Source organism: Eurosta solidaginis, chromosome 5 (assembly GCF_040869045.1).
Source record: "Eurosta solidaginis isolate ZX-2024a chromosome 5, ASM4086904v1, whole genome shotgun sequence".
In the NCBI taxonomy this organism is placed as follows: domain Eukaryota; kingdom Metazoa; phylum Arthropoda; class Insecta; order Diptera; family Tephritidae; genus Eurosta; species Eurosta solidaginis.
In genome coordinates this window covers 28,785,110-28,802,439 of record NC_090323.1, presented here as the reverse complement: position 1 = coordinate 28,802,439, position 17,330 = coordinate 28,785,110, and the positions used below count along the sequence as shown (strand labels likewise).

Genomic DNA, 17,330 nt, shown 5'->3' with positions numbered 1-17,330 from the left:
TGGAACAGTTTAGAACTAATGCATTTATTGTACACCAACGTTGAAATGAGTCCAAATCAACTTGAAGTAGATTTGAGCGAGTTAAATCAGAAGGCAAGCATGTATAGCAAATTTTTACATCATCGGCATACATTAGAACTCGTGAATGATTCAAAATCTGTAGCAGATCATTTATAAAAAGAGTAAAAAGCAATGGGCCTAAATGACTGCCCTGAGGTACACCAGAGGTAACATGAATTGATTTTGAAATAATATTTTTATAAAGCACCTTTTGGGTTCTATTAGAAAGATAGCTTGAGAGCCATGAAGTCAGACTCTTCGGAAAGCCCAGTAAATCAAGCTTCAGAATCAGAAGTTCGTGATTCACTGAATCAAAAGCTTTACTAAAATCCGTATAAATCACATCTGTTTGCTTGCTAGCCAAAAAACAATCCCGAACTAAAGAGGTAAACTCAAGTAGGTTTGTGGTGGTTGACCTACATCTCACAAACCCATGCTGAAAGGGTGATAATATAGAAGTACACGAATGTTGAAGCTGACAGGTAATTATTTGTTCAAAGGTTTTAGGAATAGCTGAAAGCTTAGCAATTCCCCTATAATTCTCAATATTAGATCTACTACCTTTCTTGTGCAGAGGTATGATAAATGACTGTTTCCAAATTGATGGAAATGACGCCGATTGTAAAGATAAATTGAACAATTTTACGATCGGTTCTGTTAAGTTCACAGCACAGAACTTAAGCATACAGCCAGGAATACCATCGGGCCCTGGAGAAAAAATCGGTTTCAGAGCTAAAAAACTCTGAAGTACAGTGGCACTATCAATGACTGGATTGAGAATACAGTTAGAACTAACTATCTCGAACGGATAACTACCGGTTTGGGTACAGGTTGACGAATAGGTCGGCAATATCATGGTCAAGGCTAGCATTCTCGCCACCCAAATACAAAGATGATGGAAATCCCGAAGATCTGCGCTTTGAATTAACAAACCCGTAAAATTTTTTAGGATTGTTAAAAAACTCAATTTTGCATCTTGTTAAATACGACTTGTAGCAGTTTTGATTCAGGCGTTGGAAATTGGAACGGGCAACTAAATATTTAGAAAAATCTTCAGAATAACCAGATCTTTTAAAACGCTTAAAGAGCCTCGATTTAATATTGTTCAGGTTAGCAAGTTGCCTCGAGAACCAAGGTGGTTTACTACTCTTAGCCTTAACAAAATGAACCGGAACGCAACGATTAATAAAGTCACTTAGGTAACTATAAAAAATAGACGTGGCAGCCTCAACATCAGTACAAGCATAAAGGTCAGACCAATCGTGGGAAGCTAACAGTTGATTAAGCAAATCAAAGTTAGCCTTTTTAAAACATCTCGAACGAGAACGACATAACACTTCCATGAAATTAATCGTAGGCAGTAAATTGTCCAGTGTAACCTCAAGTGTAGGGTGCAAGGGATCTTCAGGCAGGGATAAGGCAGGGATTCGACTGAGACCAGTACCTATTGAACTATCACCAAAAACTAAATCTAACAACTTATTTTTAGAGTTCACCACGTTATTAATCTGAACTAGCGGCAATTCCATAAGCGAACCAATGAAATCATGCTGAGTAACAGGAGTCAAAAAGTTTGAATCATCGTTGCCAATCCAACTAACGTATGGTAAATTAAAGTCCCCAAGAACCACTAGGCGATCGTTATCACGCAAACGAGAATGTAGGCTGTGGATAACTGCTTTATGGCAATCATAAACGTACATATCTGACCGAGGCGGTATGTAGGAACAAGAAATATATAAGAAAAAATTCGGGAAAAAGAGCTTTACAGCTATGAATTCAATGTCAAGCGCGTCCTCAAAGCTCAACAATTCAGTAGAAATACTGGACAATACAGCTATCAGGACACCGCCTGCTCTCGATTGATATAATAATACTAAAAGCTAGAAAATAATTAGGTAGGTCCTAATTATTATATTATCTATTGATAGTCATATATAAGACCAACTGAACCTTAATCAGGTTATGCTACGCCTCACATTTTTAAAAATTTCACGCGCCCAACGCTTTTATTTAATTGTCTTATCAACGCCCTACATTGATGAGGAGTGTGATGATTAGTACTAATTATTTTCTAGCTTTTAGAATTATTAATACTTCATGTAAGTATTGTTTTCAATAAAACCGTTTAACTTAAACATTTTTGTGTTTCTTTCATTTCTATTTAAAATTTAAATTTTAAATGTTTTGGTTTTTGTATTCATTGCTCAACTATGTACATATGTATATGGTTGGCTCATCTCTACAGCAACAACATACCTTTTTTCAGATTTTCAGATAGTCAAAATATGCGTGTTGGTGTTAGGCGAATGAAATGGATTGAAAACATAAAAATTTGCAGTTTCTGTGTGTGTAAGAAAATATTCAGCCCAATTATAAATATTCCCTCGGAATTTTGTTCTCGCGGATTTTTTTATTCCCGTGGAAAAATCCTCCAATTCTTTTCTCCTAGGGAATAGGAATTTCGAATTATCGAAGTCAGCTGTTTTGACAATTGAAATTTCGTTGCGCATTCCTCATTTTGTTTAAAAAATAGAAAAGTTTAATTATTGTTGCGAATTTGTTTGAAATTAAGGTATTCACTGAAATGAGTAATGAATTGGTGCCACAGCAACATCAACAGAGGAGCATAAGAATAAGAAGACGGCGGATAATACAAATCCGCCGAAGTTGCCTGCTTCCATTCAGCAAAGCAATTTTGAGGCGGCCAAGTCGAATTAATTCGTATTTCGTCATATGCCAAAATCTATTTAAGCCTTCTTAAAAAATCCCTGCCCAATTTCTGGATGGTTGGATCAAATATACCAAGAGCTCTTCCGCTGCTTATGATATACTTTTCGACTTAATATAAAGAATATTGTGGTAGAATTTACATACATATTTTAGCACAAATTTATACAAATAAGTGTTCTTTCTTAAAACAACCAATTTCCTTTAACTATTTTGATGCATACCCTTTAATTTAACAAGTGAAAAAACTCCTATGAATTGGCAGAGAAATCTCTCTCTCCCTCACATTCACTACTACTACTACCTACTTTTCTCCCATAACCGATTTCCGCTTTTTCGGAAAAACTCGAACGGAATTTTTGTTTAGAATTGGGCTGATTGTCAATGTGATGGTTGTATTTTGAGTTTGACATCTCCTTTTGACAATCCCTACTCCAGTGAAATGAAAACAAGTAAGGAAGTCTAAGTTCGGGTGAAACCGAACATTACATACCCAGCTGTACACTTGAAATGCTGCGTTTAAAAGAAGCAAAAAGGATACAGAGGCTAACACCAATGACCATGAGCGGGTAATAATGTAGTTTTCTTTCAGATATGGGGATTTCCCTACTGTTTATTTTAAAATAAAGATATAACAGAATACTAAACATAAACACAAGTGCCATTGCACTAAAAAGCGTTATTACAAAAAAGGGCGGGGTTATTAAGGAAATTTTCCAACTTTTACTAGAAATAGCTAATTACCTTCATCTACGCACTTTTACAAAATCTTTCGCTAAGACTTAACTTATTATTTTTGCCTACGACGCTTTTAAAAATCTTTTATATAAAAGTGGGCGTGGTCTTTAACCGATCTCGTCCATTTTTTCTAGGAATATTTCCTGCTATAGGGAAAATTTGTGTACCCAATTTCATTACGATCCGTTAATTTTTTTCGAGTTATGGCTCCCGAAACATAGAAATTGCTTAGTCATAAAAGGGGCGGTACCACCCTCATTTTTACACTCAGCTGAGCAGAGCTCACAGAGTATATTAACTTTGTTCGCATAACGGTAATCCGTAACGGCATAAACTAATCGAGATAGATATAGACTTCTGTATATCAAAATGATTTGGGCGATAAAATAAATTCATTTAGCTATGTCCGTCCGTCCGTAAACACGATAACTTGAGTAAATTTTAAGGTATCTTGATGCGCTGGGATCGAGATATTCACAAAAATTGTATTTGTGGTCCGATTTGGCTCATATTTGGAACACATAATACATACAAGAATAGAAAGCGACCTATGAAAAAAATCGCCGCTAGGTGGCGCAAGGATCGAGATATTCACAAAAAACCGTATTTGTGGTCCGATTTGTCTCATATTTGGAACACATAATAAATACAAGAATAAAGTGAACTATGAAAAAAAATCTCCGCTAGGTGGCGCAAGGATCGAGATATTCACAAAAAACCGTATTTGTGGTCCGATTAGGCTCATATTTGGAACACATAATGCATACCAGAATAAAGTGACCTATGAAAAAAATCGCCGCTAGGTTGCGCAAGGATCGAGATATTCACAAGAATCGTATTTGTGGTCCGATTTGGCTCATATTTGGAACACATAATACATACAAGAATAGAAAGCGACCTATGAAAAAATCGCCGCTAGGTGGCGCAAGGATCGAGATATTCACAAAAAACCGTAAAGTGAACTATGAAAAAAATCGCCGCTAGATGGCGCAAGGATCGAGATATTCACAAAAATCGTATTTGTTTTCTGATTTGGCTCATATTTGGAACACAATACATACAAGAATAGAAAGCGACCTATGAAAAAAATCGCCGCTAGGTGGCGCAAAGATCGAGATATTCAAAAATCGTATTTGTGGTCCGATTTGTTCCATATTTGGAACACATAATACATACATGAATAGAAAGCGACCCATGATGTCCGATTTGGCTCATATGGAACAAATTACATACAGTCCAGTAGAAGTCACATCAAAATATTGTGGAGTTGGAGCAGGGAAAAGCATACGTGGCGCAGAGTCGAGTAAAGTCTTTGGAAGGATTATGTATTGAGGACTTAGATTGTAACAAATTGTCAGGAAAGAGGCCTTGTAATAATGGGTCACTAAATGAACTAAATAGAATGAGAAATAATAGGCAATTAAATAAAGACTAAAAACTTTGAAATAAAATAATTAAAAAAATTTTTTAAGTTAAACGGTTTTATTGAAAACAATACTTACACTAAAAGCTAGAAAATAACTAGATAGGTCCTAGGTACTAGTCATCACACTCCTCACCAATCTAGGGCGTTGATCAGACAATTAAATAAAAGCGTTGGACGCGTCAAATTTCTATTAGTAGTCATAAGACCAACTGAACCTTAATAAGGTTACGCTGCAGCTCACATTTTTAGAAATTTCACGCGACCAACGCATTTATTTGATTTTCTGATAAACTTCCTACATTGATGAGGAGTGCGATGACTAGTACCTAGGACCTCCCGAATTATTTTCTAGCTTTTTTTTAATTTTTTTATTATTAATTAATATAAGTATTGTTTTCAATAAAACCGTTTAACTTAAAATTTTTTTCTAATTATTTTAAATACGATTTTTTGAATATCTCGATACCCGCGCCACCTACATATGTATGTAGCTGCGATTTTTTTCAAATATGGGCCAAATCGGGCCACAAAAACGATTTTTTAATATTTCGATTCAGGCGCCACCTATCGGAGTTTTTTATGTTGTTGTTGTTGTAGCGATAAGGCTTTGGGGAGTGTTATCGATGTGATGGTCCTTTGCCGGATACAGATCCGGTACGCCCCGGTAACACAGCACCATTAAGGTGCTAGCCCGACCATCTCGTGAACGATTTATGTGGCCACATTAAACCTTCAGGCCATCCCTCCCTCCCAACCCCAAGTTCTTATTATTGCATTGTCGTCGGGTTCTGAACTTATTGCAAGTTTCAAGCTTGTAGCTTATCGGGAAGTTGCTTATATTTTAATTACAATATTCGTAAACGGCTAAATAAACCCCTTTTAAAAATATAATTGAGGCATGGACTTTCCTTACCATTTTTGGGTATGAAAAATAGATAACATCTCAAACTTATACAAAATTTCGTGAGAATGGCACAAGAATTTTATTTCGATTAATGAACGTATGTAACGATTATTTTAAGTATAGTTTATGCCGAAAAATACCCTTTTCTAAGTACTTAAAATTCATTTTTGACTTAACAGGGTACTTTTTTATGACTTAACGAAACAAACATATTAAACGTAATTATTTTAAAGCAAAATGGGCAACTCTTCCAAATACGAAAATACATATATTTTACAATTCTGGCAACTCTTAAAATGTGACTGCATTACATCTTTCACGAAACTTACCCGATTCTCCGCAATTTTCCGATATTTCAAGCCATGCTGTTTCATACGCTTCCCTTTTGTTATAATTTTCATGCGAACGATCATAAATAATCGGACGTTCTTTGACGGCCTGGCACAAACGTGCATTGCTGTCAAGTCTTGTTTTAAGAATGATCATAGCAACTTGGTCGCTTGCCGTAGCAATAAATAAACAAAAGCATGAAAACTATTTTAATGTTCACACAAAGCACTTCAATTTAATACACTTTACACACATGCATATTTGGAAATTGTTTGCTTTGTATTTTAGATTAGTTTTTTACACTTTACCAAACACAAAAGTCACTGCAAAGTAAATCACAAATTCTTATGCACAAAATAGAAAATTTGTTGTATTGTTGGTCGTGTGTCAAATTGACGCGAGCATTGCTGACAACTGTCAAACGATACGCCGGGTTGCTTTTGTCGTGTCGAACGAATATGTGCTAAAGGGTGTGTATATATGTGTCGTATTGCCAGCATTGAATAATTCAAACGCCTTTTGTTTTTTTTTTGTCGTGTCGAACGAATATGAGCTAGTGTGTATATATGTGTCGCATTGCCAGCATTGAATAATTCAAACGCCTTTTGTTTTTTTTTGTATGCAGAAGTATACGCGTTTTTATTCGTTGCTTGCTTGTGTTATTGATTTCGTTTTTCGCTTTGCTTATGCTTCTGCTTTTTATATACACACTGGCTTTGCATTGGTATCTTAATTTAATTTGCTGATGTTAATCGTGATGTTTATATGAGCGGCATTGCCAACTCATTATTAAGACTGATATCGCTGTCTCCGCGTATTGAATGTTGAGTGAAACGAAGATGATTTATTTTGTTGGTAGTGCTGCGTTTTATTGGCAATCGTGTGCGTCTGTTTGAAGTTTAATAACCACTGTTGGAGAAAGCAAGTACTACAATTGAAAAAACCGTGTAGTACAATATAAACATAAAAGTATTGGGTGTAGTGCAATATGCGTATGCGATTGCTTGTACGTACATTAAGGTTGCTCGAAAAAATTTATATTTCAAAAAAAAAAACACTCCTAACATAAACGGGAGATATTTTAAATAAGGTGCCATGATTTTTCAATTTTTTTTTTGAGGGGTGGAGCGGGTCCTGAAAAATACAAAAATATCATCCGCATCTCTAGGAAACTCTTAGTTTATGAGAAAAAGGCTTTTAAATTCCGAAATTTGGTAATATTAATACTTAAGTTTTGCACCTGAAATTCGCGTCGAACTTGTCGAAAATGGTACCCAAAGGCGCGTATTTTCGGCAAGCTTCAGAATACAAAAGCAGAAATTATATTTTTTTACACGTATCTAATAAGATAATAAAAAATCTCCTTTTTTAATGTTGATGTTTCCGACAGCATAAAAGTTTGAGTCGTTTTGGAATCGTTTCAAAATAAAGTGTTACGAGAATTAAACTTGCCGAATTACATGTATAGTTACTCCAATGGTGAATTACCTTCCAGCAATTTCATTCTTTACTTTTCTATAGCTTACAAGCTCTCTATTTAAAATGTTATGTCAAACATTTAAATAGGTTCAAACACACACCAAATTGGCAATTTATACTATTTGGGCAATTTATTACGCAATTTGTCGTATAATAAATTGTAATAATAAATTGCCAATTTAAAAAAAATTGCGTAATAAATTGTTTCAAACTGCAAATGCAACATTGTAAAGTGTGTTTATTGAGTATATTAAAAGTCAGTTACGCATGGCTGAACTATATGGTTGGCTCATCTCATCAGCTGATTTTATGTCTTTCATTTCACTGGAGTAGGGATTGTCAAAAGAAGATGGCAAAATCAAAATGAAACCAAAACATTGAACACATTTTCTTACAACACACAAAAATTTCAAAGTTTTATGTTTCCATTTCATTCCATGCACCTAATACCAACACGCACATTTTGACAGTCTCAACAAAGATATGTTCTTACTGTAGAGATGAGCCAACCAGCTATCAAAATACTATTGTGTAAGCTAAATAGAGTTGTATGAACACCACTCAAGTTAAACCGAAATAGCCTCAATTTATTTTTCTGTTTGAACATAGTATTATACTACAAGTTTTGTTCGAAAAAATCACATGTGGCAACTCTACATGCGAGAGAAGAAATTGAGAGTAATAGCTCCGCCACATAAGCAGTTTTTCATATAGATGAGTTTAACACAAGCTTATGCATTATGAGTAGATTGCACGTATTTTTATGGACAACGGTAGAATGAGCGACACTGGCGCCATCTGATATTGAAATGTGGCCATCTCCCAAATTTTGTGCCAAGCAAAGCATAAGAAGAACAATTTGACTGTTGCTTTGGCTAAGGGTGTTGGCACACTTTGCAAGTGAAATTTTTTTTCCCACATTTTTCGCAATTAATAACTGAACAATCGATTACGACACAAAATATGTTAGCAAGTATTTTTGTTGTACAGGGAGAATGTTTATAACATTGCTTCGCGAGATTTTGTATGTGAATGGGCAAGGCGTAATAAACTTCAATTGCGACGTCTGAACTTCCTTCATATTTACAAACGCAACATCTTGGTTGATTGTGGCGATGTTATTGGAATGCATAAGCTTGTGTTAAACTATCTATATGAAAAATGTCATTGTGTCAGCGCCTTAAGCAGTAAAGTGACGCGCGGTGAAGTTCAAAACTATAAATTATAAAAAATAAAATTTGGCGAAAGTGCGTTTAATAAAACAAAGTAATAAAATGTATAATGTTTAATTGTAAAAATGAAATAAAGTTCTTGAAACCGACGCCAATTTGGTTTAACAAACGGTATATGCTCTTATTTTCGCTAGTGCATGTACTAACGCGTGTGTGAATATGTATGTAGCATATATACATATATATATGTAGCAAGCATGCGTATTTATGTATTCACACATTTACGTATATAGATGGCAACGTGCTTTCGTACAAAGCTTTCGATGGTGATTTTAAACAAGCTTTGTTTATTTGAATTCAGATTTAAGTTAATATTATTTTAATTAATATTACTAAATACAGCAATAAAATTATTAGAAATGAAATGTACTTATGTGTATTTATACAAATAAAAAAAAAACTACGTAAGTTTAAAAATATATTCATCCGGCTTTTATTTTTTCCACAGGTATTAATGTCAGGCGGCCACCGTGGTGTGATGGTAGCGTGCTCCGCCTATCACACCGTATGCCCTGGGTTCAACTCCCGGGCAAACCAACATCAAAATTTTAGAAATAAGATTTTTCAATTAGAAGAAAATGTTTCTAAGCGGGGTCGCCCCTCGGCAGTGTCTGGCAAGCGCTCCGATTGTATTTCTGCCATGAAAAGCTCTCAGTGAAAACTCATCTGCCTTGCAGATGCCGTTCGGAGTCGGCATAAAACATGTAGGTCCCGTCCGGCCAATTTGTAGGGAAAAATCAAGAGGAGCACGACGCAAATTGGAAGAGAAGCTCGGCCTTAGATCTCTTCGGAGGTTATCGCGCCTTACATTTATTTATTTTTTTTTATTAATGTCATTGGTATGAATATAAAACTCTATTGATGTAAAAGTTTACGCTATTAATCTAGAAAAAACAGAAATATCTGTTGTTTCAATAGATTTCACTGTCAGTGTCATTTCGACCATAAACACTGTTAATTTAACAGTTTACGCTGGTTATTTCGAATGAACAGAAGTTCCTTTTATATTAACAGTTTTGACTGGTATTCTTAGAGCGACACTAATAATTGTTAATTTAACAAAACCATGGGTAAAGTATAATGAAACGACTTTTTTGTTTATTTGACTACTAAAACGGTCAATTACGAATCAACGATTTGTGCGCAGTTGATTCAACATCTTGTTGCGATGGATAAAAATTTACAGAAATTTCGTTTGAATTGACCCAGATTTCGGTTAATTTTACCAGTTTTTTTCTTTCAGTGCATATACATGTAAAATTATTTTATTTTGTGAACAATATTGGTCTCTCTTTCCGTTGTTGGAAATTATTTTTGTAATTTGACTTTCCGATAAAGTTTCGTCAGTTTTTTTAGCTTGGAATCCAAGCAAAAATAAAGTATTGTCATATAGGTATAACCATTGGTGCACTTGTAATTCTCAACTGGAAGGTTATTCAGTTATTATTTTTTAATCATATACACACAGAAATAATTTATTTATACGTGGGCGTTTTACCGGGTCGGTACCCACGAGTTATTCCAAGTCAATAAAATACATGAATAATTATGTGCTCATTTAAGAGCCCAAAATAAGTGTATTGCCCTTATCGAACCTTATTTCATACATTATATAAGCTTAAATTCGAGTCTGATCGGACTCCCATTTCGCTCGTAATTTGTTTCTTATATAATTTAAAAAAATTTTTTTAAGTTAAACGGTTTTATTGAAAACAATACTTACATGAAGTAATAATAACACTAAAAGCTAGAAAATAACTAGATAGGTCCTAGGTACTAGTCATCACACTCCTCACCAATCTAGGGCGTTGATCAGACAATTAAATAAAAGCGTTGGACGCGTCAAATTTCTATTGATAGTCCTAGATTGATGAGGAGTGCGATGACTAGTACCTAGTACCTACCTAATTATTTTCTAGCTTTTAGTATTATTATTACTTCATGTAAGTATTGTTTTCAATAAAACCGTTTAACTTAAAAAAATTTTTTTAAATTATTTTATTTGAAATATAGTTTACACACTTACACCAGTACTGAAACTGTATTAGGAGGGAGGGCGACAAAAAATATAAGAGAAATAAAGTAGTGTCATATAGGTATTATATTAATTAATAATAGTACTAAAGCTAAAAAATAATTAGGTAGGTCCTAGGTACTAGTCATCACACTCCTCATCAATCTAGGGCGTTGATCATACAATTAAATAAAAGCGTTGGGCGCTTCAAATTTCTATTATTAGTCATAAGACCAACTGAACCTTAATAAGGTTACGCTGCAGCTCACATTTTTAGAAATTTCACGCGACCAACGCTTTTATTTGATTTTCTGATAAACTTCCTACATTGATGAGGAGTGCGATGACTAGAACCTAGGACCTCCCGAATTATTTTCTATCTTTTAGTATTATTATTACTTAATATAAGTATTGTTTTCAATAAAACCGCTTAACTTAAAATTTTTTTCTAATTATTTTAAATACGATTTTTTGAATATCTCGATACCCGCGCCACCTACATATGTATGTAGCAGCGATTTTTTTCAAATATGGGCCAAATCGGAACACAAAAACGATTTTTTTAATATTTCGATTCAGGCGCCACCTATCGGAGTTTTTTATGTTGTTGTTGTAGCGATAAGGCTTTGGGGAGTGTTATTGATGTGATGGTCCTTTGCCGGATACAGATCCGGTACGCTCCGGTAACACAGCACCATTAAGGTGCTAGCCCGACCATCTCGGGAACGATTTATGTGGCCACATTAAACCTTCAGGCCATCCCTCCCTCCCCACCCCAAGTTCTTATTATTGCATTGTCGTCGGGTTCTGAATTTATTGCAAGTTTCAAGCTTGTAGCTTATCGGGAAGTTGCTTATATTTTAATTACAATATTCGTAAACGGCTAAATAAACCCGTTTAAAAATATAATTGAGGCGTGGACCTTCCGTACCATTTTTGGGTATGAAAAATAGATAACATCTCAAACTTATACAAAATTTCGTGAGAATGGCACAAGAATTTTATTTCGATTAATGAACGTATGTAACGATTATTTTAAGTATAGTTTATGCCGAAAAATACCCTTTTCTAAGTACTTAAAATTCATTTTTGACTTAACAGGGTACTTTTTTATGACTTAACGAAACAAACATATTAAACGTAATTATTTAAAGCAAAATGGGCAACTCTACCAAATACGAAAATACATATATTTTACAATTCTGGCAACTCTTAAAATGTGAATGCATTACATCTTTCACGAAACTTACCCGATTCTCCGCAATCTTCGGATATTTCAAGCCATGCTGTTTCATACGCTTCCCTTTTGTTATAATTTTCATGCGAACGATCATAAATAATCGGACGTTCTTTGACGGCCTGGCACAAACGTGCATTGCTGTCAAGTCTTGTTTTAAGAATGATCATAGCAACTTGGTCGCTTGCCGTAGCAATAAATAAACAAAAGCATGAAAACTATTTTAATGTTCACACAAAGCACTTCAATTTAATACACTTTACACACATGCATATTTGGAAATTGTTTGCTTTGTATTTTAGATTAGTTTTTTACACTTTAGCAAACACAAAAGTTACTGCAAAGTAAATCACAAATTCTTATGCACAAAATAGAAAATTTTTTGTATTGTTGGTCGTGTGTCAAATTGACGCGAGCATTGCAGACAACTGTCAAACGATACGCCGGGTTGCTTTTGTCGTGTCGAACGAATATGTGGTAAAGGGTGTGTATATATGTGTCGTATTGCCAGCATTGAATAATTCAAACGCCTTTTGTTTTTTTTGTCGTGTCGAACGAATATATGCTAGTGTGTATATATGTTTCGCATTGCCAGCATTGAATAATTCAAACGCCTTTTGTTTTTTTTTTGTATGCAGAAGTATACGCGTTTTTATTCGTTGCTTGCCTGTGTTGTTGATTTCGTTTTTCGCTTTGCTTATGCTTCTGCTTTTTATATACACATTGGCTTTGCATTGGTATCTTAATTTAATTTGCTGATATTAATCGTGATGTTTATATGAGCGACATTGCCAACTCATTATTAAGACTGATATCGCTGTCTCTGCGTATTGAATATTGAGTGAAACGAAGTTGATTTATTTTGTTGGCAGTGCTGCGTTTTGTTGGCAATCGTGTACGTCTGTTTGCAGTTTAATAGCCAATGTTGGAGAAAGCAAGTACTACAATTGAAAAAGCCGTGTAGTACAATATAAACATAAAAGTATTGGGTGTAGTGCAATATGCGTATGCGATTGCTTGTTCGTACATTAAGGGGTGCAGCGGGTCCTGAAAAATACAAAAACATCATCCGCATTTTTAGGAAACTCTTAGTTTATGAGAAAAAAGCTTTTAAATTCCGAAATTTGGTAATATTAATACTTAAATTTTGCACCTGAAATTCGCGTCGAACTTGTCGAAAATGGTACCCAAAGACGCGTATTTTCGTCAAGCTTCAGAATACAAAAGCAGAAATTATATTTTTTTTACACGTATCTAATAAGATAATAAAAAAAACATCCTTTTTTAATGTTGATGTTTTCGACAGCATAAAAGTTTGAGTCGGTTTGGAATCGTTTCAAAATAAAGTGTTACGAGAATTAAACTTGCCGAATTACATGTATAGTTACTCCAATGGTGAATTACCTTCCAGAAATTTCATTCTTTACTTTTCTATAGCTTACAAGCTCTCTATTTAAAATGTTATGTCAAACATTTATACTACAAGTTTTGTTCGAAAAAATCAAATGTGGCAACTCTACATGCGAGAGAAGAAATTGAGAGTAATAGCTCCGACACATAAGCAGTTTTTCATATAGATGAGTTTAACACAAGCTTATGCATTATGAGTAGATTGCACGTATTTTTATGGACAACGGTAGAATGAGCGACACTGGCGCCATCTGATATTGAAAAGTAGCCATCTCCCAAATTTTGTGCCAAGCAAAGCATAAGAAGAAGAATTTGACAGTTGCTTTGGCTAAGGGTGTTGGCACACTTTGCAAGTGAAATTATTTTTCCCACATTTTTCGCAATTAATAACTGCACTATAACAATCGATTACGACACAAAATATGTTAGCAAGTATTTTTGTTGCATAGGGAGAATGTTTATAACAGTGCTTCGCGAAATTTTGTATGTGAATGGGCAAGGTGTAATAAACTTCAATTGCGACGTCTGAACTTCCTTCATATTTACAAACGCAACATATTGGTTAATTGTGGCGATGTTATTGGAATGCATAAGCTTGTGTTAAATGCATCTATATGAAAAATGTCATTGTGTCACCACCTTAAGCAGTAAAGTGACGCGCGGCGAAGTTCAAAACTATAAATTAAATAAATTATAAAAAATAAAATTTGGCGAAAGTGCGTTTAATAAAACAAAGTAATAAAGTGTATAATGCTTAATTGTAAAAATGAAATAAAGTTCTTGAAACCGACGCCAATTTGGTTTAACAAACGGTACATGCTCTTTTTTCGCTAGTGCATGTACTAACGCGTGTGTGAATATGTATGTAGCATATATACATATATATATATATATATATATATATATATATGTAGCAAGCATGCGTATTTATGTATTCACATATTTACGTATATATATGGCAACATACTTTCGTACAAAGCTTTCGATGGTGATTTTAAACAAGTTTTGTTTATTTGAATTCAGATTTAAGTTATTATTATTTTAATTAATATTACTAAATATAGCAATAAAACTATTAGAAATGAAATGTACTTATGTATAATTTATACAAATAAAAAAAAACTACGTAAGTTTAAAAATATATTCATCCGGCTTTTATTTTTTCCGCAGGTATTAATGTAATAGGTATGAATATAAAACTCTGTTAATGTAAAAAATTACGCTATTAATCTAGAAAAAAAACAGAAATATCTGTTGTTTCAATAGATTTCACTGTCAGTGTAATTTCGACCATAAACACTGTTAATTTAACAGTTTACGCTGGTTATTTCGAATGAACAGAAATTCCTTTATATTAAGAGTTTTGACTGGTATTTTTAGAGCGACACTAATAATTGCTAATTTAACAAAACTATGGGTAAAGTATAATGAAACGACCTTTTTGTTTATTTGACTACCCAATTACGAATCAATGATTTGTGCGCAATTGATTCAACATCTTGTTGCGATGGATAAAAATTTACAGAAATTTCGTTTGAATTGACCCATATTTCGGTTGGTTTTACCAGTATTTTTCTTTCAGTGCAAATACATGTAAAATTATTTTATTTTGTGGACAATATTGGTCTCTCTTTTCCTTGTTGGAAATTATTTTTGTAATTTAAATTTCCGATAAAGTTTCGTCAGTTTTTTTAGCTTGGAATCCAAGCAAAAATAAAGTATTGGCATATAGATATAACCATTGGTGCGCTTGTAATTCTCAACTAGAAGGTTATTCAGTTATTATTTTTTTTATCATATACACACAGAAATAATTTATTCATACATGGACGTCTTACCGGGTCGGTACCCACGAATTATTCCAAGTCAATAAAATACATGAATAATTATGTGCTCATTTAAGAGCCCAAAATAAGTGTATTGCCCTTATCGAACCTTATTTCATACATTATATAAGCTTAAATTCGAGTCTGGTCGGACTCCCATTTCGCTCATAATTTGTTTCTTATATCACTCTTTTCGGATTCAATTATTTTCTTTTTATGCGGAGTTAGGGTTGGCCAGATCAGTGCGGATTTTTGATGCATGGCATTAACGCGGGGAAGGAAGCATATCCTTAATTTTTGTTTGAAAACAGGAAATTAAGTTATACCAACGTCAGCTCTAGTTCAAGATATGAAGGGCTCGATATACTAATCAGGGCATACCACGGAGTCAATTTTGTGGTTATAGTGAAAAAATACTTACACTGTTAAAGCGAAGTGTCCATGCCAACTTAAATCGGCAACAGCACAACACAACCTTGACTTTATTCAAATTCATAAAAAATGAAAAAACATTTCAAAATAAAATATGATTATTTTTTCCAAAGTTGCTTTGTTTTGGTAACTCTTGACATACAGCTCATAATTTTTATCATATCGGATTCATAACAGATTTCTGTGATTAAAAACCTAAGGCTCATATTTTTCACATATTTTGACTTATACCGCATTCCTGAATTATGAACGCTCCGAGAATGTTAGAGGTGTGGAGCTTAAGATTTATCAATTTTGGCTTCTCGTGAGATGAATTTTAGACCGCATTCCTGAATTATGAACGCTCCGAGAATGGTAGAGGTGTGGAGCTTAAGATTTCGGCTTCTCGTGAGATTCTCTCTTCCGAAACTCTGCGAAATTTTCCACAAAACCACAAATAAAATACAACCATGTGCATATAATACTGCCATGCAGCGACTAAGTTGAATGTCGACTTGCGAGTTTTATGCGTATTTCGAGATTCGAGAATCTCCCGAGAGGCCGAGTATCCAAGTTATCCCCTGCGTTCGAGAAGAAATCCTTAGACCTGGTTTAAATCCTAAAATTACTATGTAATAGCATTAGATCAGTATAGAGCACAATTGTTTAAGCACATTCAAATGAATTGAGTTGAGCTTTGCTTATTTCATATTTGTTGTATTACGGGCAAGTTTCATATGTATCGACGCAATCGTAATGTTGAAGCGTATAAATATTACTTAGCCTAATAAATTTTGGCATAATTTAACTTTATTACTATTTTAACAAGAAATAATAAATCCTGTAAACTACCTCACAACCAGTATGAATTCCAAGACAGGTGTATTTTCTTATATTAATCACCTAGTGCTTTTAATATGGCTTGCTAAACAAAATTCTGGTTTACTTATAACAAAAGAATACTTATTAAAGGCCACCGTTGTAGAAATAATGGTTTCAATTTTGACCTTTTAGGGGGGGGGGGGGGGGGGGGGAATTTCTCGCGTTTTTTGCGATACCTCATATGGCTTGGAGCTATCGACGGAAAGTTGGACCACAAACAATTAGGTTATAGGGCATTACTTTCCGAAGGTGTTTAGGCCACCAGCCTAAATATTACGGATCACCCTAACGCGCGCACCAATCTATTTTCTTTATTACCGGTAACGGCTAACACCTGCCGAGCACTAACCTCGAAAGGGGAAAAACTCGACGAAAGTTAGCTATCGGCAGGTGCCGCGGACTTTTTCGCGATTTAATTATTTCTTCCATTTTGGAACGTTCACGAGCCAGCAGCTAGCCCCAGGTGAGTTATCCTACCACATATCCATTTTATATTTTTTTTTTAAATTTAAGAATTTGCATTTGAATTAATATTGCAAGCAATTCTTTTGATAAGCTTGAGTTGCCAATTTTTTCTTTCCGTGAATTAATATTTGCACGTAACTATTTTAATAAATTTGAATTGCCAAGTGCATAGTGAAGTGTGCATTT

General features: G+C 34.3%; 1 protein-coding gene across 2 annotated transcripts in view; it reads right to left on the bottom strand.

Moving 5' to 3' along the window:
- The window catches only part of stwl (stonewall), a 146,552-nt gene that overhangs the window by 37,491 nt on the left and 91,731 nt on the right, over nucleotides 1-17,330 (bottom strand). Inside the window, exons 1-2 of one of the 2 annotated variants that reach the window (XM_067788098.1) lie at nucleotides 12,164-12,301; nucleotides 6,188-7,097 (exon numbers count right to left, since the gene is read on the bottom strand). In XM_067788098.1, coding sequence (XP_067644199.1) covers nucleotides 6,188-6,344 — 157 coding nt within the window. In that variant the 5' untranslated portion in view covers nucleotides 6,345-7,097; nucleotides 12,164-12,301. Of the gene's footprint in view, nucleotides 1-6,187; nucleotides 7,098-12,163; nucleotides 13,198-17,330 lie in introns of those variants that run through there. The other variant, XM_067788099.1, reaches the window with a different exon arrangement.